Here is a 20747-nt window from a genome sequence, read left to right as displayed (position 1 = left end):
TTGCATAGCGCGCAGATGTACGGCCTCGCGTTAAAGGCCGACCTACAAAATCATTTTCCGCGAGAGAAGAGGTTTCCTCCTTGCCACCCAGAGAGGAGGAAACCCCATCTCCTTTCCACGGAGACTAGCTTCCGGACCCGCCCTTTTCAGGGGAGGAGGAGGAAGGAGTGCGAGAGGGGAGGGAGCGAAGGTCGTTGGGGAGCACTTTCCTACCCTGCGGAAAATGGTTTCGTAAGTCGGCCTTTAACGCTAAACTAAACCATATACCCGGCTTCGCTGGTGGGGCGCGGCTGGGCGCGGTTGAGGAATACGAAACTGCGCAACCACCAGATTTCCGAGATTTCGACAGAAGGGAAGTTAATGCAGCGTGATGACTTTATTGCTTTTTATAAGCGTTAGAATAGCTCAGAATTTAGTTTACAACGTTAAATTATCACTGTTTATATTGCTGAGAGTTTACACTCTTCGCGTTTACCGCGTTTACCATGGCAACGTTGCTTTCTTTCTCTCGTGTTCTGTCGCTCTCTTTCGCGATCGTTCACTCGGGACCCAGGATGTCGGCGCACGGGATTTGCCACTCCTCCTCACCCACCTTTACCCCCCTGGCAAACCCCCAGCGCGTGGCTATGATCAACATTGGCGGCATATAATCGGCTCCAGATCACGTGGCCGCTTGTTCTGGCTGCGAGTTGAGGGGGTGAAGGCTGCTCGTTTTTATTCAATTTTTTTTTTCTGGGACTTCTATTGCGTGGGGTGAAAAACCAACGTGTGTTTTATAGGTCATTAACGTCAGGGATCCGTTCTAAGCGGTATTTGCGCAAAGTACAAAAATTGTTGCATCGCCCCTTTAAGTCCAAAGGCTACAAGCACGAGTTTCGGGATCTCAGTGTCCCTGCCATGCACGCGCACTCGTGCAGTGCAAGCGCTGTTCAGTGTCACATGCTCGCGCTTGTAGCATCGGCTGCGTCTGGACTTAAGCTGAAACGAAGTAGAGCGTTGGAGCCCTGCTGAAACTGATCCTCGCGCAGTGACAGCGCCGTTCGAGGCCAGATTCTCGCGCTTGCACGTTCGGCTTTGATCGAACGCAGAGAAGCTTCCCTTGCAGACAGTCCGAAAAGGGGTGGGGTTCGAACATCCGAGGGCGCGTATTGGAGCACGTCTTTTGCTTCCTGTAGTATTCGAAAGGACGCGCGTTACTCTCAGACTGTTGGCGTTATTTGTGTTTCTGATTTTCTTTTTTTCTCTTTACTCGCCGAACGTGGCCGACAGTGCCATCGCTGGATTGAACGAGAAGGGGTAGCAAGACGAAATCACGCCAAGCACCGAATACTAAAAATCATGGTAAGTATCTCTCGTGGAATGCGATGTGCCGTTTGGACATCGGGCCTTGCTCGCGTTGCAGACTTTGTGGCAGTCTCAAACATTACGGGGAAGCTTCGGGTCGAGCCTCGACGCTCTAAATGAAGGAATTCGATGAAGATGGCCGACTCTGGACATACGAGGAAACGAAATTCGAATCCGAGCTCCGGTTGTTCTCAAACTCAAGTGACGTTTCCCCGCCACGCCGGTGCTTCTTCTTCTGAAAGCGTACTTAGCGCCGCTTCAATTGCCCTTTTCGCACAGGCTCGTCTCTCCAACCAGCCGATGGGCAGAAATCAGGTGAGCCCTGTGCGGCGGCACGAGTTTCCCGCCGAGCATCGCGATGCCGGTTCACGCCGATCCCCAAATCCCCCGCCGAAGCGGGACACCCCGCCGCGGGACGCGCCTCTAGCGCCGGGCCCGGGGTCGAACCCCGCGTTGGGGAGACCGCCGCTGGGAGCGTCTGGCGCGGCGGCCGATCGATCGCCAGCCGCGGAGTGACTCACGAGATGGCTGCTCGAGAGGTTCTGCAGCTCTCGTCCGCTCCCCGGCCTCTAGCCCTAGCGTGGCCTGTCGGCCCCTACACCATCTGACCCCATGAACGAGCAGCCCAGGTAGTACCACGGTTCACCACTTAATCCCCGGGCCCGACACGGTCGGGCCGACGGCTCGGCGCTGGAGAGCCTTCTTCGACCTTTGTCCTTGTCCGAGAGTACGCCGTCATGCCGAGGACGCCCACCCACGCGGCGTGCTGGTATCCCCGAGCTCGACTTCGGGGCTTCTTTGACGTGACCGCGGAATCCGCGGTCCGGACACACGCCCCCATTCGCTTTCGTTCGCAGGCCATGCTCCAGCCGGACTCCATGAAGGCGGAGACGACTTCTCTGCCGGGAAGTCGCCGCAACCCGCTGGAGGTCTTCACCAGCATGTTCAGGTGAGCGGTGTTCGGGAGCAGTCGAGGCCGCCAAGAGCGGACGCCGTCGTCGCGCTACGACTCGCCACGGCTGAGTTGACAGCAACTCCGTCGCGAGGACGGGACGAACAGGCGCAGCGGCATCCTGCCACCGCGGAGGCATGCCGCTGCGCTTGGTCGCGGGGCTCGTGCCCTCACAACCGATGCGTCAGGCTGTGAGAGAGCCGAGCGCCGCCACGGCATACGGCTTCCGACGTTGGGACCTCGAAGGTGCTTTCGAGGCGCGGCACAGCGCCAGCGTTCCCAGCGCCAGTGTTTACGTGCCGCCCACCGAAGATGCGCGATCCCGTTACGCTTTCATTCACTGTGCGCGAGGTTCGCTGCGTGACGTAGCATTCGAACGACGGGGATGGACGGCCGCATCGTATGGAGAATCGTAAGTAGCCGGGTCGCGAATCGGCGGCTCTTTGGGTGGAAATGCCGCTTGTGTCAGAGACGGGGCTCACAGAAAGGCAGGGATTGACGGGCCGAGCGCGTCTGGGGAATCAACGCGCACACTCCGTTGTCGACACTGCGTGACAACGGAGCAGCGCAAACTCTTCGTGGAAGTAGTTAAGAAAGCGGCATTCAATTGGAGCGTTTTCCTCGTGTCTCACCTAGCACAGAGTGCAGTACGTATACACAATGTTGGTGTTTTTGCTTGTTTGATGTTATAGATCCACGATGAATTGTGAAGCGTCACTGGTTGGTGTTTGTAGTTTTCGGAACTAGACTAAATGTGCTCACGAATGAACGCATGGCATTCTCGTGGTGTAGCAAATTGGTATATGGCTGGTATTTTGTAAGCTGTCAGCGATAGCATATATAGGTTAACGAAGTGACGATAGAGTGCATGGCACATAACGTGTTTCAAACATTACGTGCTCGTGCGTCTTAAATAATAATAATAATAATAATGGTCTCAACCAATATAACTTTACTCAAAAATAGCGTTCATCTGCTGAAATCTTGAAGCACAATTTCATTTGATATCTGTTACTTTTTCAGAGGTTAATGATCCCAGTATATTAACGGTAGTTGAATCTCGAGTTATAACTTGATTGTCTATGTCTACACTCTGTTTCATACTTAGTGTGCAACGCTGTCATAGCTACTGGCGCGAGCGTGTGGCTTCATTTATGGTTTTGTTTGCGCGAGAACGCGTGCAAATGATCAACGAAATCAAGCCCCATGCTCGCGCCTGTTGCTTTGACAGCATTGCTCATTAAGTATGAAACAGAGTATACAAGTGTCATCTAATAAGTACAAGGCCGGCTTGCTAGAACAGTACCTCAGCTGAGACTGGGTGAAAGAAAGAAGTGCAAAGGCTGGGGCGCGCGAGCGTCTTGAGACGCGCTTTGAATCGTACTCAGCTTGTGCGCTGGCTTTGGCAGTGCTTTCTTCCACCCAGTCTCAGCTCAGACGCTCTTTGTAGCAAGCCAGCCCAGGTGTCAGTCTACGTTTTCCTAACTCCACGGTAAAATGAAAGTACCGCCAAGCATAAAGTTTTTTTTTTTTTTTTGTATATAATATTTAAGTTATGTCAAATCAATGTAATATTTAAAAACGTGGTTCATAATTGTCGTATTTTCTTCTATTTAAGGCATGATGAATATATATTTATTTATTTTTAATTTCAATGAGACGTAAGTTATATTAAACTTTTGTAGCCTCATTTTTGGTTTAGCTTATTTCCATTTGTTTTATAAATGTTTTTGTATATATATATACATACACACAACTTCGTGTTAATTTTTTTCTTTATTTTTATTTTCTTTTGTCTTCTGGGTTATGAAAAGCGTGTCGCCCCACATTGTTCAAGACAGTCCCTTGTGTAGCTGTTTGATTTGCGTCATGGTATTCCATGTGCTTTTCAGATATTTCTACAATTACTGTTTCTATTTGTTTTTATGACGATGGCTGTCTTGTGATTTATTCTCACTGTGACTTGTTTGTACTGGTATTTGTGCTGTATGAACTGGAGAAGGCAGAGGCGCTGTCAGGCACCACGCCTTTATCTCCTGCCCCCCTCTGTAGATAAATAAAATCCGCAAAACAAACAAAGAAAAAAAATGCGAATAAAATTATTCGGGCGTAACATTTATATATAAAGTCGTTTCGGCAGCAGGAATTAGTACCAAAGGAAAAAAAAAAAAGGAAAACGAAGTCATAACTAAGCTACAAATTGAACACTTCATGAATTTTTTGTTGTGATTTTACTCACAAACTTGACGTATATACATACTGATAAAGACTTCCGTGATTATTTGTTGACAGATCATGCCATGAACAGCAGATAAAACACGCAAAACGAAAACGTAAAGCGAAGTTATATTGAACACTGGATGAGAAACACTTCTAAACTTCCATAGTGTACTCGCACCTTGAACAGTGAACCGCTATTAACACAGTGTAACACTCTTTTAACGTTTTATTGGTTTTCTTTCTTGACTACATATGATATCGCTCTTCGGTACTGCGTTCAACGTGGTAGGATTGCAATAGTTGCTTTGCGTCTTAAAGTTTTTTTGTTTTTTTGTATCGGTTTTTTGCGCTGAAGTTTTGAACAAACTGTGGCGTCCTCTCTTTGGATAGTGCAAGCTCACCTGATTGGGCCTTGCACTACTTGTAACGCCTTCACGAAGTTTTTTTTTCTTTTTCTTTTTTTTTTTTTATATAATGAAGAACGGAAAACACCTCTCGACGTCTGAAATCGACTAGATTCAACGCCGCAGAACAATCGAAACTGTGGAATTCATGTCACCACCGCTATAGACCAGCCCAACTCTCTGACGTCTGCGGTGGCGCTGCTGTCGGGACCGCGCATGCGCAGATGCTTTACTCCTCCCGAATTTGGTTTCTGCCCACGCGCAGTGCCCACACCTGGTGTGGGCAAAGCGGACTTGTTTGGAAACACTGTGTTGGTGTATATATAGGGTACAAGTCTCCTATCTCTTGGTGGTGACGTCAAATTATCTGATCACGATGCTTCCTTTTTTTTTTTTTTTTTTTTTTTACTTTTGTACGCGTGAAACGGCGTTTTTGGCTCACGCTATTATCGTTATTCAGATTTTTGCTGTTTCTTTTTCTTTTTCTTGCGATCGCACTCCGCGCACCGGAACATGCACGCTTCTACACGTGTGACTGTTTCAGACGCGCAAATTTGTGCTACCCAAAAGAAGTCGCTTTTCGCAGCGCCCCCTGGGCAACACAGGACGCCTATAGCAGAATTTTGAGTATTATAAGACCGAGTTATTTTAACGTACGCTAGAGGTTCAGCTGGCGCTAGTGTGCTGTTGCAAATTGAAGCAGACAGCCGAAAATTGACCTCCGCGGCAATGCATTCCTGTTGGAAAAAGCGGGAGCGTTTTTTTTTTTCTACGCTCGATTATCAAAGGAATTACTACGAATAATTATAACGTAGTAAATAGGTTGGAATTTTTTTGATTCACGTAATGATCAGTTACTATGCTTTTGTTTCAAACTCATGGCATTAAATACAGTGCTAAAACAGCTTCATCCATGCATTTATCTGCACTGTTGGACACTGTTAGCGCGAACACGGCGTCGGCGCTTTTCGGCAGGGGGAATGACGTGCAGGACGAACGAAGGACACCTGCAAAATTAAGCGAGACGCACAAATTACGCAGTAACACTGGGTCAGGAACTATCTGTGCATAAAAACAAAATAAAGTGAAGGCCAAGTAAATAGTCAAATTTAGAATAAATAAGTACCCTTTTATTTTCTCTGCTCATGCATATGTGCGAAGATGCATGTTCTGCGTTCAAAATATCACCGCACACTCGAAATCTTTGAAACTAGGGAAAAGTCAGAAAACAGGTGCGCGATAAAAACTCCCCGGCATAGGAAATAATAAAAAGATATCTTTCATATCCTTTGTATTTAACTAATTACCTTTTGAGTGTTTTTAAAGGCCGACGTACAACCTCGGTTTTCTGCAGGGAAGATAATCCTTCTAGCGCTCCCCCTCTCCTAAGCTGCGAGGGGAGCAAAGTTGGGGCAAAGAAAAAAGTCGAGAGGATATAGGAAAGGAGGAGGCGGGCAAAAGTGGAAAGCGCGAAGTGTACGTCGACCTTTAACCACTCGTAGAGATGCACAACGGGGTCATTTTCATATAGTGATAGGACTGGCATTTTAAATATATATACCATAAGCCTCACCGGAATGCTGGCGAACTTTGGACACACTCTACATTCCTTTCTATGAGCGCACCAACCGGGGGGGGGGGGGGGGGGGCAACGGATGTTTTGACCCCCCCCCCCCCCGGGGGTGTCTGGTTTGCCCTCCCCCCCCCCCCCCCCCCCCCCACACACACACACACACTCAAAAGTAAGTTGGCACGCCACTGTTCCTTTCGATTGCCATTTTGCTTAGAATCGTAAAATTACACTTTTACATTTATGATAAAGGTACATACTATTCGGTACTACCCAAATAACAAGCGTGATGCATGTTATTTTCCGGCGAAAAGAGAAAATGTACGCGCGTTTTCCCATCGGAATGCACCGCAAAAGTAGACTCATTGCCGTCTGCTTCAATTTGCTTCCCGGAAGTCGCATAGACACTAGCGCCAGTTAAAGCTCTAGCGTACATTATAATAACTCAATGTTCTCGGAGTCTATGGATTTCGTATATACTAAAATAACTGTTTTTAAAACAACAAAACTTAACAAAGCAATTAAAAAAAAAATGCCACTTTGTTTTATCTTATGGTGGACAACAGAGGACGTTACGAGTCATCGAAGTCAATCCATGGCTGGGTGAGTGTCACGTGACTCCCGCTAGGGTCGCAGCGACGCGTGGGTCGCCTGGTCACGTGATATGTCCACAGCGGTCGATTGACGGGGTTCATTGTAAAGTTAAATTGTGCCTTTACTCGCCTCTCTCTTGTTAGTTGATTTCCATTTAGTGAATTAACAATGTCTGTCTGTCTCTCTCTCTCTTTCTACATATATATATATATATATATATATATATCCCGCCCCCTACTTTCTCACGTGCTTCAAGTCGTTCTAAAAGAGTTGATTTAATGATTTTTGATGACGCTCAGTAAGTTTCTAATTGGAACTATATGCCTATTTTCATTAACTAAAAACTTAATTACCAAATTTTAATTAATTGGCCGACTGATCGTTACGATTAGCCCATATACCATGTCCCCCTGGCCGTATAACTCACCTGCACGAACCGCGTAAGCGTAGCTTACGCGGTTCGTGCAGTAAAAAACTAAAAACATCCTATATATATATATATATATATAATTTAGATTTTATTCTCGTTACAAGTTTTAAGAAATGTGATCCATTTTGCACGATAGATACTCTCAGTGATAGGTATTAACCAACCCAGTTAAGCTTTTTTTTTTTTTTTCAATCCCGTTTTAAAGTTTTTTGCAGTGACCGCGAGGTGCTGTGGATATCTGATGCGGTCACAACAGTGTTGTTTACCTAGCACGTTTCTTTGGGCATGCAATAGTGACAGCACCAATTCACCACAGCACAGGACTGTCCAATAAAGTAGAGTTGTTTATTTGTGATAGCACCAAAAGTTCCTAACGGCCAGAACACAGCGTCGGAAAATGTGCCACTGGAGTGACCGCTTCAAATTTTCTTAAAAACTTTAAAAACTGTAATATAACAATTTTTTATAGGCTTCTAAGTCTAGAAATACTTCGAAGACTGTAGGATTTTGTCAAAAGTCAGGAAATAATCTTTCACATATTCCTCTCTACATCACAGAGTTAATAAAATCAGCGCCTGCTATTACAACAGCACTCACAGAATATTACATGACATAGATGGACGAGCTACAATTTGAGCTTTTCTTTTGAATTAGACTACCGCAATTAATTTATAATGTTGCAAATATTTACATATATAGCTGCGCGTCACACTTGGATTCAATTACTGCAATTGAATTACTTTTCTTGGTAATTTGTAATTGTAATTAATTAATTTTGGCTAAAAGGAATTGCAATTGTAATTTAATTACTTCCTAGCGTCAGTAATTGCGAAATTTAATGCACAATTACTTTTGCAAATCTTTGCGACGCCGATGGAACCTCTCTGAAAGCCCTAGCGCTCGCACAAGCGGCCTAGCTCTCGGTAAAACACTCACACACATACACAAACTCACACACACGCACAAGATGAATAGCGTCGCGTTGTTTGTTGTTTTGTTGCTTACACTACGGGCTTAGAGACAATCCTCTTTGGAGTCTACCTCAACGGCGCCGTGTGGCGCCATCTGCGGTGCGAGAAGAAAACAATAACGTAAACATGCCAAAATATTGAAAGAAAAAAATTGAGCTTCAGCTTTCAGCCGAGGTTGGGAATTTTAATTGTCTTGAAGTTATTTTTCTTTCTTTTTTGCCAGTTTTTTACGTCCCTCTTCCAGTACTGTCTCATATGCGTATTGTTTTATTTTCAAGTTTATTTCGTGTTGGTTTTACTTCGGATATTATTTACATAAGCACTTTGGAGACTCACCTCGTACCTGTGAATATTGCCACCAATGATTCGGGAGCTCCGATTCGGCACTTACATATTTCTGAGCCATTATACTTTCAACTGAATGTAAATAATTTACAATACCAGGATGTTTGTATGTGAATGTGGTCGTATTAGCGCGTGTAGATTTTAGTTTTTTGTAAACACTTGTAAAATAATAATATATGACTAATTTTTGCCTTTTTATTTGTCTGGCTAACAAATCTCTGTCAACCCAATTGTTTTCTTTAGCAATCTGGCGTCTTCCAGCATGTGAACTAATTTATTATTATTTATTGAAAATATAAGAACGTAGTACTTCATTGCCCCCTACAGTCAAGTTCTATCATGAATTTAGCAGAATTCATATAAAGAATGTACAATACGTGAACATTGGAGTAAGGAATGATCAAATACTTTGCAATCTATACAACTCGTTTTAAGTTATAGGGCCCAAGTCGAGTCGCTCTCAGAAATTACTAATTGTGAAGTAATTGCATTACTCTTTAAAAGTAATCTGCAGTTGTAATTATTTACTTTTCACGTAGTAGTAATTGTAGTTAAACTACTTTTGAAGCAGAGTAATTGTAATTGTATTTAAATTACATTTTGAAAGTAATTTACCCATGTATGCTGCGCGTGCACGCTCGAGGCTTCACGAGACGCCCAAGTGTTATCGAAGGTCCCGCACTGGAGGCGAGACAACTGAAACGCCTCCGTGGCCTCCTCGTCCTCCCATAGCCCACCTAGAAGGCAAGGCCTGCGCATGACGTCATCGCTAGTGGATCCATGATCCGCGCCAAGGCACACTGAAGCTCACTGAGAGACGCCACAAAGCAGCTGACGCGTTCGTCTTGGCATCGCTAGCGTCGCACTCGTTGTGAAACGCGCTGGTGACGATGCTGACGCTAGTTAGGTGACGCTATGGGGAACCACTATAGTGGTGACGTTTGGGGGCAGGCCTTGTTTTTTATAGGGATATTGCTATGTCGGAGGCTAGAGCTCCTTTTGGGGTGGCATCTTGCGGACGCGCCCTCTAGCTGAGAGGCCTCTGGAATCACCAAGTGCACATATGCAGGCGGCGGTCCCTGCGTCCCTCCGGCGGGCCCAGCATGACGCAGTCGTCGGACCACATCTGGGACCTGCTGTCGACGTCGCCCGTGCGGGCCCGTAACCTGGAGCAGGACATGGAGGCCCTGCGGCAGTCCCGCCACGACAACCCGTACCTGCAGCAGCAGATGGAGCGCTTCTCCATCCAGGACGACCAGGCCGACGAGCGCCAGCTGCTGTTTCCGGACGAGGACGCCGACTACCAGGACCTGCACAAGCACCTCATCCGCAGTCCGCCGCCCCAGTTCCCGCAGGACGTCGCCCAGTTCGTCTTCCCCAGCTCGCCGCCGCCGGTGCGTGTCGCTGGTTCTCTGCCGCGCTCACGTCCGGTCATCGCTCCGATGCCAATCAGATTGCCGCATTAGCCGATAAGAAAACCCAACAACGAATCGCGAAACAAGAAGCCTCAAGACAGTAAGTCACGCAGTTCTTGAGCTGACTTTGAAGAAAAGCAGGACGTGCACCTTGTGATGCTTCTTGTTTCGGCTGATGCCGCGATCTGATTGACAGCGATGATGAGATGCACGGCGCCCGCCACGCCCTACACTCTACACTCTAAAAAAAGCCCATGCGTCTACTTTCCCGCACAACAGTCGGAAAGCCAACCACCGCAACTTACGGAGGCAGCTCAGCGAAAGACGATGCCGAAACATATGCTTAGACCAAAAAACGCAGTCTGAGTTGTTAAGCAATGCAAGCGTGACGTTTTGCATTGTTTTATGTCACAACTCAGACTGCGTTTTTTGGTCTAAACACATGTTTCGGCATCGTCATTCGCTGAGCTGCCTCCAAGTTGCGCTGATTGGTTCTCCAGGTGTGCGTGAAAGTAGACGCACAGATTTTTTTTATGATGCAAGAGCTATATCTTTCCGATCTACGAAATCAGCTCAGAGAATGATGAGGCAGAACATCCGTTTAGATCTACAAATGAGGTCTGCGCTGTGGCATTACGCAATTCATTCCATCATTCATTCATTCATTTGTTTATTTTTTGTGCTCATGAACAGCTTGAAGCCTTGATAATGATGCACAATTAACATACAGCAAAAAGAAGTATAATTCTACAAATTGACAATAGAAAACTTGAACGCTACAAAGATGATTATAGATTTGTAAGAGAAGACTTGAACGCTGCAAAAGATGGGTTAAAAATATCAATGCAAGAATCATTCAAAGTATTATACAAGGTCTGAATACGTGTCATGGGGCAGGTTCGGAAGAATTCATTAACATAAAATGGAAGAGAAATTCGCAGAAATCTTCTCGCAACATGAATATTTATCGTCATTCGTTGAACTGCCTCCATAAGTAGCGCTGATTGGCTCTCCGAGGGCTGTTCGTGAAAGTGGACACACAGACCTTTTTTAGAGTGTTGTAGAAGACTGCCATTTCCGAAGCGGTGAGGGAAAGCGTATAGTTAAAACAATTTTGCAAAATTCTCGAAAAAAAAAAAAAAGAGTTAGACGTTAATTTTGACGAATCTTTATCCCGTGAATCTGAATATAAGGTTCGTTTTCCCCGAAGATGTAACTAAACGCGAGAAAACGCGAAAAACCTCCGACCAGGCGTGACGTCATACTAGGACATCTGTATCTGGGCCGCCAAGCGCGTGTCACTCGTGTGGGTAGCGCGTGCAATTGCAAGCGTGCCAGGTATATTCTCTGACACCAGTTCTGGCGTCTCTTTTTGACTTTTTTGAAAATTGCAAGAGTGCGCGTACATAGCTTTGACAGGCGCTGAAGATGCGCGAGAGTGGTGATTACGAAAACTCCTAACGTGACGTCACGCCCCGGGAAGGAAGGGCTTCAGGGGTACTTAATTTCTGCCACCTTCGTGCACCAAACTGAAAAATAATCTCGATATTCGTAATCCTTTAGGCCAAATGAAGACGATTTAGGTGTTTTTCCTCAAATGCAGACCCGCTTCAGTTTCCCTTTAAGCGGCAAACAGCAGCAGCCGGCACTGCTGCTGCTATCTCAAGCACGTGCAGCGTGCACGCGAAGATAGACCCCTGGCAGTCTTGCAATCATTCGGCGTTCGAGAAGCGAGCACCAGTGATTGCATGCGACTCTGCCAAAAAACGAAAAAAAAAAAACAACATCATTCGTGTACATGCTGTACGTCCTTGAGGTTGGTCGGTGTCGGTTCGCTTTCGGTTCGGTGTCGGCCCAACTGTAGTGAGCGATTTTCAGGACGGCGAGGCCACTGCACGTGTCCATTGCCCACGCACTTTTGCCGTTTGGCAAGACTACGCTAGGGATTCTGGCAGCAGCCATTCTCGGTGGTGGTGCGAGTGACACATGCTTCCATGCGGCCACTGGCCGAAGTGGCAAGCTAACTAATCCGTCCCCCCCCCCCCATTGCGCGCTTCAACCTTACTTTGTCTACCAGTGAAATTGTCTCTATTGGCGACGTGGGCGCCACCAAAAGAGTTGCTGTGGTCGGCTTTCCGAGACAAGGCCAAACGCTCGCTATTACGTCTTTGGTCTGCTTTCAGCGACGGAAATAAGATTCATGTTACCGTGCATTTTACACACACACAACATCGAGCTTGCCGCTCGCAACTGTTTTTCCTGATTGTGACGTCACGGATAGGAACCATCAGAGGGCGCCACCGATGCATATCTTCGTTAGAGCCACAGAGTTGCATATTCGCCCAACACCTCCTAGATAAGAAAGCCTAAATGTAGACTTTTCCTGCGTCACTGAAGACCACCTATGGCCACATCATAGCGTTATTAACTTATTATAATATACGCTAGAGGTTCAACTGGCGCTAGTGTCTATGCGACTTCCGTGACGCACATTGAAGCAGACAGCAACCAGTCTTTTTTTGTGGTGCGTCTGTGCATTCCCATAGGAAAACGCGCGTGGATTTTGTCTCTTCGCCTTAAAGGGATACTTCAACGAAATTTGAAATATTCCCGTCGTGTTCAAAAATAGGTTGAATATTATCCACAATATCCGTAAATGACAATCGCACGTTTGTATTTTGAGCCTGGTAGCTGTATTTTTCGTTATAACCCCCCCCCCCCCCCCCCCCCCCGTAGTTTTTTAACAATTGCAGCTAGCCGTGGCGCCTTCTCTGACGCATCCTTCGGGGGACCTGTGCAGCGTATACTTATGGTTGCGACTCCGCCGCGGGGCAGCCTTTCGTCTAACACTGGCACCACATGGCTCCTGCCGTCACTCAGAAAAGTTCGCTGCGCGTCCTCTTCGACCTCGCACCGCTTCAAAGAATTTGAGACTGCTGAAGGGGCTCTAAAAAAACTTCAAAGTCTTCACAAGCACATCAAAAACACTGAGTTCCCTAGTTTGGAATTTGGAGTGTAAAGTTTAGGCATCGTTTTCAATCGTTTCGGATAATAATAATAAAAAATGATTTTGACCTTTCAGTGCCATTTTAAACATAGCAAGGTCTCAGCGCCTCCACGCAGAATCATGCATGCGCAAATTTTTTTTCTGCGGCGCGGAAACGTCCGCATGAAAAAGAAGCGCGCCAGTCCAGTCCGGTCGTGCCAGAAAAAGCGGTCACGTAATCGGGTGCCGTGGGCTCGTTCTCTTTACCTGCACCAGCCTGCACCGGCGCAGAAAAGGGGAGTGCGGTGCAAAAAAAGTGCAGGACAATGTACTTCGTGTTGTGGTTTTAGATATATTCTGCACTCGTAAGTGTACACAGAGTGCAGCTGCATGGTGCAGGGGGCGCAGGTAAGTCGAATCCGCCTAATGTTCATCATAGCCACGTTTCCAGGTTGGGAAAGCACAGGGCATGTGTGAGCAACAGACATTAGAGGATTCTCGAATAGGGGGCCCCTGCGCTTTGGGTCCCCCTAGTAGCTTGGGGCTTTACATTGAGCATGCTCATTGCGACGCCCCAAGCTGTTTGGGGCCCCCAAGTCTATAGGGGCCCCTAAAATTGCCTATTGTTAGGGTTTAACTATTCCCGTCATTGCGGCGACTGGACAAGGACAAGAGCTAGAGGTCGCTGCTTTGAAGCGTTCTTCCACAGAACGAGCTCTCGCGTTAGAAATGCATGTCTCAAAGCCAGGAGCGCGGGCTAGCTCGCGCTTGTAGCTTTGCCTGCAGTCTCAGCTTAAAGGGAAACTGAATCGGTTATGCATCTAAGGAAAAACACCTAAATCGTCTTCATTTGGCGTCTAAATCACGAATATCGAAATCATTTTTCAATTTGGTGCACGGAGGCTGCAGAAATTAATTTTCGAAGTACCGCAGAAGCCCCTCCTTCGGGGGAGGGGCGTCATATCCAGAGTTTTCGGAATCTCCGCTCTCGCGCATCTCAGTCAGCGCCTGTGAAAGCTATTAACGAGCACTTTGCTATTTTCAAAAAGGTCAGAAAGAGACGTCCTTGCTGGTGTCAGTGCTGAAAAATATACCTAACAAGCATACAATTGCACGCTCTGCCCACACGAGCGACATGCGCTTGACGGCCCAAGGATCCTAGTTTAACGTCACGACTGGTCGGAGGTTTTACGTGTTTTTTCGCGTTTAGTTACATTTTCCGGCAAAGCGAACGTAATATTCAGATCCACGGGATAAAAATACTCTAAAATGCACCTATAATCCGTTTACTTTTTTTTAAATTTTTTTCAAGAAGTGTTTTAGCTTTCCTTAATGGCCGATTCAGACGACGGACGGATTGACCACGTGGCGACATGTCCTCGGTTCGTCCGTCTCCCAAGCGTATTCACACGAGGGAGACAACGAGCAGACGCCAGCGAGGACGGATCGAACCTGTGCGGCACCCTACAGCGCCGCGAAACTCCAACATCGTACCGTGGCACCGTTGTCCAAGAGAGAAAGCGACGTTTGCTACCGCGGTAAAGAATCGTACGTACGCCGCTGTTACGTACAAATCGAGACAAAACACCGTCATAGGCTTCGCGCGAAGCGCCAGTAGCTTTACTAACCCAAGGCATGGCAGTGACACAGGCATGGTCCTGCTCGAGAAGGGTTCGGCGTAGAAGCGACGAAGCTCTGGGTTCGCGGAGGGACGTTTGGAGATGCTTTTACACACTCCGCGCTCGGGCACAACACTCACAAACACCACAGCCACAAGAAGGTCTTGCTCGGTGAAAGGCTGATTGGGCCGATTGGACGTGCAAGAACTATTGCGGCTTGCTAGTCGAGTTTTGGCAGGAGCTTCTTAACACGGATCCGGAGTACTGGAACCTGCGTCACGGCTGACGGACAAAGTTTCTGCAGTTTCTTTCACGCGTGGAACCTAGAATCACACGACAAAATGAACTAGCCAACGCACAAAACACAACGATGCGCCATTTTTGTTTTGACCGTCCAAAAAAGAAAAAAAAAAACGAAAAAAATATGTTTCGTTGTTAGACTAAACGATTTTCAAGTCAATCTCCCGCCAAAAATCCGCGAATGAAAAAGGCGCTCGACTTTATCAGTCCACGCGTCCGCGGACGGGGCGCGGATCGCAGGAATCAGTGACGTGCCTGCCCGGTGGTACACGGTCCGCGGACAGAAATCGCGATTCGGTCCGTCATGTGAATCGTCTATTAAGGGTGAACAGAGTATAACCAAATGCTCGTCGAGGCATTGATTGTCACAATCCCAAATTCAGTGCTCACGCAGTGCTCGTTCCAATCTATGAGCCACATTTGAAGATCGTCACGCTGGGGTGACTCCTGCGACTGCGTCAACACTGCGATCCTCATCGGTCATCACGTTTTATGGAGGAGAGACTGATGGATAAATTGTGCTTTCAATCCTACAAATTACACCGTGACGAAAAAGCTTTTGGTCAGTGGCGTTGCGTGTGAGTATACTCTGGCCACAGTATAGTGCCGGTAAGCTTGGGTAAACTGAGAAAAATTTCAACCCAATATCATTGCACAGCCCTTAAGGGATACTTCAACGAAATTTGAAATATACTCGTATTGTTCAAAAATAGGTTGAATATGACCCACAATATCCGTAAATGGCAATGACACGTTTGTATTTTGAGCCTAATGGCTGTAGTTTTCGTTATAAACTGCCCACTATGGCAAGCGCTCGGAGAACAGCCAGCGGAGACCACATGACATCCAACGCAATCGTAACGTATTTCGTCTCGGGACGAGCAAAGCTACGGCGAGGCTGATGTCGAGAGGATGGCCTAGTCGTTCCAGCCACCGACGTTTTGTACGAATTTTGAGTGGCGGGTTAATCTTCCATAATCTTGTAGCGGAACAATAGTGACTTCTGGGTAACAGAAAAGGGATTCTTGGGAAGAGGGGAGTTCCCCCTTCCCATCTTCTGTCGTCGTGGGCGGACGCGAGACAGTTACCATCACTATCTCTCAAGGTTCCTAGACGGGTATTACAAACGAGGCGTTAGCGACATCCACCAGGTGCTCTTTGCTTATCGTTTAATTCGTTTTAAAATTCTTTTTTGTGACTTTTTTTAACAAGATATTGGTGTGTTCGATGTGATACTGCTCCTTTGAACACATACTATACAACTATACCTGATTATTCTCTTTTTCGCCAATCTTTGTCTACATTTCTGTTTGGTGAGCCAACATGAGTCATTTTATTTTGTTTATTTTTTTCCGTAAAATATATTGCTTGCCGCTTTTGCCAATGGCTGTGTGTTTTTGATATTTCAATTTCTTGTTGTTTGTTTTTTATTGTTTTGTCAGTTTGTTTTATTTTGCTTTGCCCCTCCCCTCTACAATGCTTCGGCGCTTGAGGGTATGTACAATAAATAAATAAATAAATATAGACCAAAAAATAAGCGCCGAAATTTCGTTGTATTATCCCTTTAAACCGGCTGAACCGAAATCTGGATTCCACAAAACACGGCGGCAAAAGCGAGCAACGGGATGCTACAAACACCAAAACATCACTCATACAGCGATATCTCGAATAAATGACCGTATCTTTCTAAAAAAAAAAAAAGGAGGCGCGTTTGACAGATATGTTGACGTCTTGTTTCTCCGAGAAGAGTCGAGAAGGAGAGGGAACGGCTGCGCGTCTTCTCCGCCTCACCGCCTTGAGGGGCGAAGTGAGGAGAGGAGGCAACGAGATATGTTGACGTCACGCGCCTCGTCGGCCTCGTTCAATCTCAACCTCGTTTTCCAAAAATACGGCCGTCCATTCGCGATATCGCTTTACAAGTAGTGTTGCAGGGATTGTAGCTTCCAGCCTACAGCTCCTGCATTGTTTTCGGAAATCCAAATTTCGGTTCACTATCCCTTTAAGAAGTACGCGCTTCACAATGCTTGTTCCAGAAACGTTTCTCGATCCCTTTCTCTGACACTGAACCTTTGACTGAACTATGCTTTAGGATGTCGCCGACAATCTCATTGCTTATTTAACCGGCGTGCAGGAGATTTATGTAGGATAAAAAAAGGGAGGGAACAGCTTTGGGCCGCCGATCATTTACCTATTGAAACAGGGCACAACCGACACGATTGCAGCGCATTTGTACGTGCAGTACACGCACGGGCGGTAATGTCTTGAGGGAAAAAAGTTTTGTACCTTACACTTGGGACCATTAATTCCATAGCTCCGGGACCACTTCATTTCAGAGTTATTTGCACCAGGACCGTTTTATTCCAGGGCTATTTGCTCCGGAACTATTTGTACCAGGGCCATTTTTTCCGGGGCCCCTGGTACCGGGGCAATTTTATTAGAGGGCTAGTTGTTCCAAGTCCATTTGTACCGATACCATTTGTTCCGGCAACATTTTATTCTATGGCTATTTGTTCCAGAACCATTTTATTCCAGGACTACTTGTTCCAGGACTACTTGTTCCGGGACCATTTGTACCCGTACCGTTTGTTCTTTGGCCATTTTATTCCTGTGCCATATTTTCCAGGACTACTTGTACCGGGACTATTTTTTCGTAAACCATTTTCTTCCATAGCTATTTGTTCCAGAACCACTGGTCGGGACCATTTGTTCTGGACCAATTTTATTCCAGGGCTATCTATTTCGAGACTATTTGTACCGGGACCATTTGTTCGGGGACCATTTTATCCCGGCGCTATTTTTTCCGGGACTATTTGTACCGGGACCATTTGTTCCGGGACCATTTTGTTCTAGAGCTATTTGCTCCGGAACCCTTTTTTCCGGAACCATGCATATGCTCCATTTCCCGAGTTAGTCAGTGTGCCTCGTCGTGGTTTTGTTACGTAAACTGTCACTCCATCTGGTTTCAACGCCTCCTCCTCCGTGTCCCCCAACCAGGAGGAAGAGTCGATGATGGACTCGCAGCTCTTGGGTCGCTCGGCTCCGTACGCGATCCAGGACGGCCACAGCGAGCTTGAGCAGCAGGCCAGAGACCAGGACATGCCGCCTGAGGACGTCTACCGGAGCGTCCTGCCCAGGACGGCCGCCACCCGGTGAAGGCGGAGACCGGCAACTCCTCGCCGCCACCGCCGCTGGCTCGTTCCCGTCGGGCCTCCTGCGCTCCTCCACGGACACGTGCCAAACGAGTGGCACATTTCGCGAAATCGGTGGTGCGACGAGTTCGAATGGAACCAAAATTCGGATCGCAGCTAGTCACCCCCCACGGCCATTGTTGCTTCCCCGGTGTCCCCCCCTGCTCACCGCCGGATTCCGGCTCATCTCGGCTTCAGCGTCGCCGAAAGCCGGCCACCCTTGTACATAGTCGCCAGCTACGCGCCGCCGGTTCTGCGAAGCTTGTACAGGCACCATTTGCGGAGCATCGAATAAACGGCTGCCCGAGCTGGTTACGCGCGCTGGTCGACCCGCCTCCTGTTCCTCTTGTTCTTTGCGCCGGGCTGGAGACTCGAGCAGGGGAACTGAATATGTCCTCCAGAGTCGGTCACCTTTACTCGCTTTGATTTGACCCTCTCGACCCCTTCATGCCCATTTCTTTTCAATTCTATCGGTATTTCATTATGAAGGATAAAAGCGCCGTCGCACAAGTAGAAGAATGGCTAACACCACGGAGAGTGCTCTGTTCTCTGTTCGTACTGCTATCAACGTGCGCTCTGCGGTGTTCGTCATTCTTCTACTTGTCCGTCGATTTTTGAGCGTTTTTATCTTCTAAAATGACTAAAAGTAGCCCAAGTACTTTCTCAATAGAGCGTAGACGCAAATTTGAGGGCCACAGGGATGAAAAATATAACTAACCTGGTCTTCTAACGTAATTCGGTCTTCTAGAATTAGTTAAATTAATTTTTTTTTTATATTTTGTTTAAGTTTCAAAAGGAATAAAATGACCAAACTCGTTTCTTGCACCACTTTTTCATACTGAGGCATTTTTGCGCGAATGTTTAGCACATTATAGAATGAAGTTTTTGATGTGGAATTTTTCGTCCCGAGTATTTCACGTTTAAGAAAAAATATAGAGGTGTATTGTAAGTATTTTTTGCATTTTTCCCAAAATTTTTTTTATAAAAAAAGTCAAATTATTTCTTTCGTTTTTTTTGCAATAAAAAAAAGTATTCCTTGATTTTCTCCAGACTTCACTTGATAAGCCCTTGAAAACCGGTAATTTTAAGTCTGCGGAAACATGTTGGAATATTTTGTTTTAGTTGAAAAAAAAAAGTAAACGCTTAGCCAGGCCTATGTTGTAGTCAATAGACTACTTCCATACATCGGTCACCGCGCGCGTGGGATTCTGGGAACCTGTGGGCCAGGAGCGGAGCGCGTATGAAGTTTGCTGCCCACTGATTCCCACAATTCATAACGTGCCAATACGCCGCGATGAGGCGCTTCGAGTTTTGGAATAAGTCTATTACCGTTAGAGGGTATTTATTTCAACGTCAAGTGGTGCTCGAGCACCGCATTCTCTACATCCTTACGTATACTCGGTCGTATTATCGCACGGACACCCCCCCCCCCCCCCCCCCCCCCCCCCATGAGTACCACAAAAAACTTGCGAGCTTTTTTTAGAGCGCAGCTCTTAGGCACCTGTTTCCGCCTTGAGCGGCGTCGGCGTAGTGAAGTCACGTGACCCCCGTGATGCCATGGGGGTCACGTGTTAAGTCACGTGACCCCCCTCCCCCCCAGGTCACGTGGCCCCCATGAGACCATGTGGCCCCCGTGGTGGAGTGGCAGGCAGGATGACGAGGTGAGGAGGAGGGAGAAGGGGTATACCCTCCCCTCAGTACCCTTCCATCCTCCTCCTCCTCAAGAACTGCGCTCAAATTCAGCGTTATAGGGAGTTGTGAACGGCTTTCGTTTTTTCTCCTTTTCTCTCTCATAAATTATGCCACATCCAAAGGGCCAGTAAGCTTGTGTAAGGACAGAAACATTTATACTAAATATGTCGAGTGCATAATACTTTTTACGAACCGTAGATAAAAATCATGTATTTAGCTCTATATTTGGACTAGGTTTTTTGTACGGTAACATGATGCTAAACTACCGATGTGCCGTAGGTACTTAGAAGAAAAGCGAAGCGTGAATTTTATTAGGGAGCTTAGTGAAAGGTCTCTTGTCGAGCGATCAAGAAATTTGGGCATCCCTCGCGTCGCTCACCAAATTCTGCATAACGTTTTTTTTTTTCCTTTTCCACTCGGTAAAAAAAAGAAAGAAAAGAGTTTGAAACTTAGTAAATAAAACACTTCTAAAACTGTGGGATTCCACTTACCTGACTGTACAGCGAAGTATCCCACACCGTAGCTCGCGCTTGAGGACTGCTACTGCCGGCTCCGTCCAAACACTGCTGTAGGCTCTGATAGAGAAAAGTCACTCCGCAACACAGGGATCCCGAAGAGGCGGGTTTTATTGGTGTTTCGCCACCACGCGTTGCCCGTCGGCCAACAACGAAAAGACTAAAAAGATCGGTTTTGTTGTATCAGACAGGTCCACCTGGA

General features: G+C 46.9%; 1 protein-coding gene across 1 annotated transcript; it reads left to right on the top strand.

The window, feature by feature from the left end:
- The first annotated feature begins 1864 nt into the window (after positions 1–1864).
- LOC8032318 lies at positions 1865–18672 on the top strand. The gene is made up of 4 exons (XM_029992935.4): positions 1865–1973; positions 2202–2293; positions 9900–10224; positions 18145–18672. The coding sequence occupies exons 2-4, from the start codon at positions 2205–2207 to the stop codon at positions 18301–18303; spliced, it is 573 nt and encodes a 190-aa protein (XP_029848795.3). The 5' UTR covers positions 1865–1973; positions 2202–2204; the 3' UTR covers positions 18304–18672.
- The last annotated feature ends 2075 nt before the right edge of the window (positions 18673–20747 follow it).

This window comes from Ixodes scapularis, unplaced genomic scaffold (genome assembly GCF_016920785.2).
Source record: "Ixodes scapularis isolate PalLabHiFi unplaced genomic scaffold, ASM1692078v2 PGA_scaffold9__187_contigs__length_104089568, whole genome shotgun sequence".
Lineage (NCBI taxonomy): Eukaryota > Metazoa > Arthropoda > Arachnida > Ixodida > Ixodidae > Ixodes > Ixodes scapularis.
Note: the sequence above shows the minus strand (reverse complement) of the source record. Positions and strands in the feature narration are given on the sequence as shown.

Bases quoted from the DNA above. Each gene is read 5' to 3' on its own strand.
- LOC8032318 (XM_029992935.4), top strand. From the start codon at position 2,205: ATGCTCCAGCCGGACTCCATGAAGGCGGAGACGACTTCTCTGCCGGGA. The intron at 2,294-9,899 runs GTGAGCGGTGTT...GCACATATGCAG, and splicing joins GTCTTCACCAGCATGTTCAG to GCGGCGGTCCCTGCGTCCCT. The intron at 10,225-18,144 runs GTGCGTGTCGCT...TCCCCCAACCAG, and splicing joins TCCCCAGCTCGCCGCCGCCG to GAGGAAGAGTCGATGATGGA.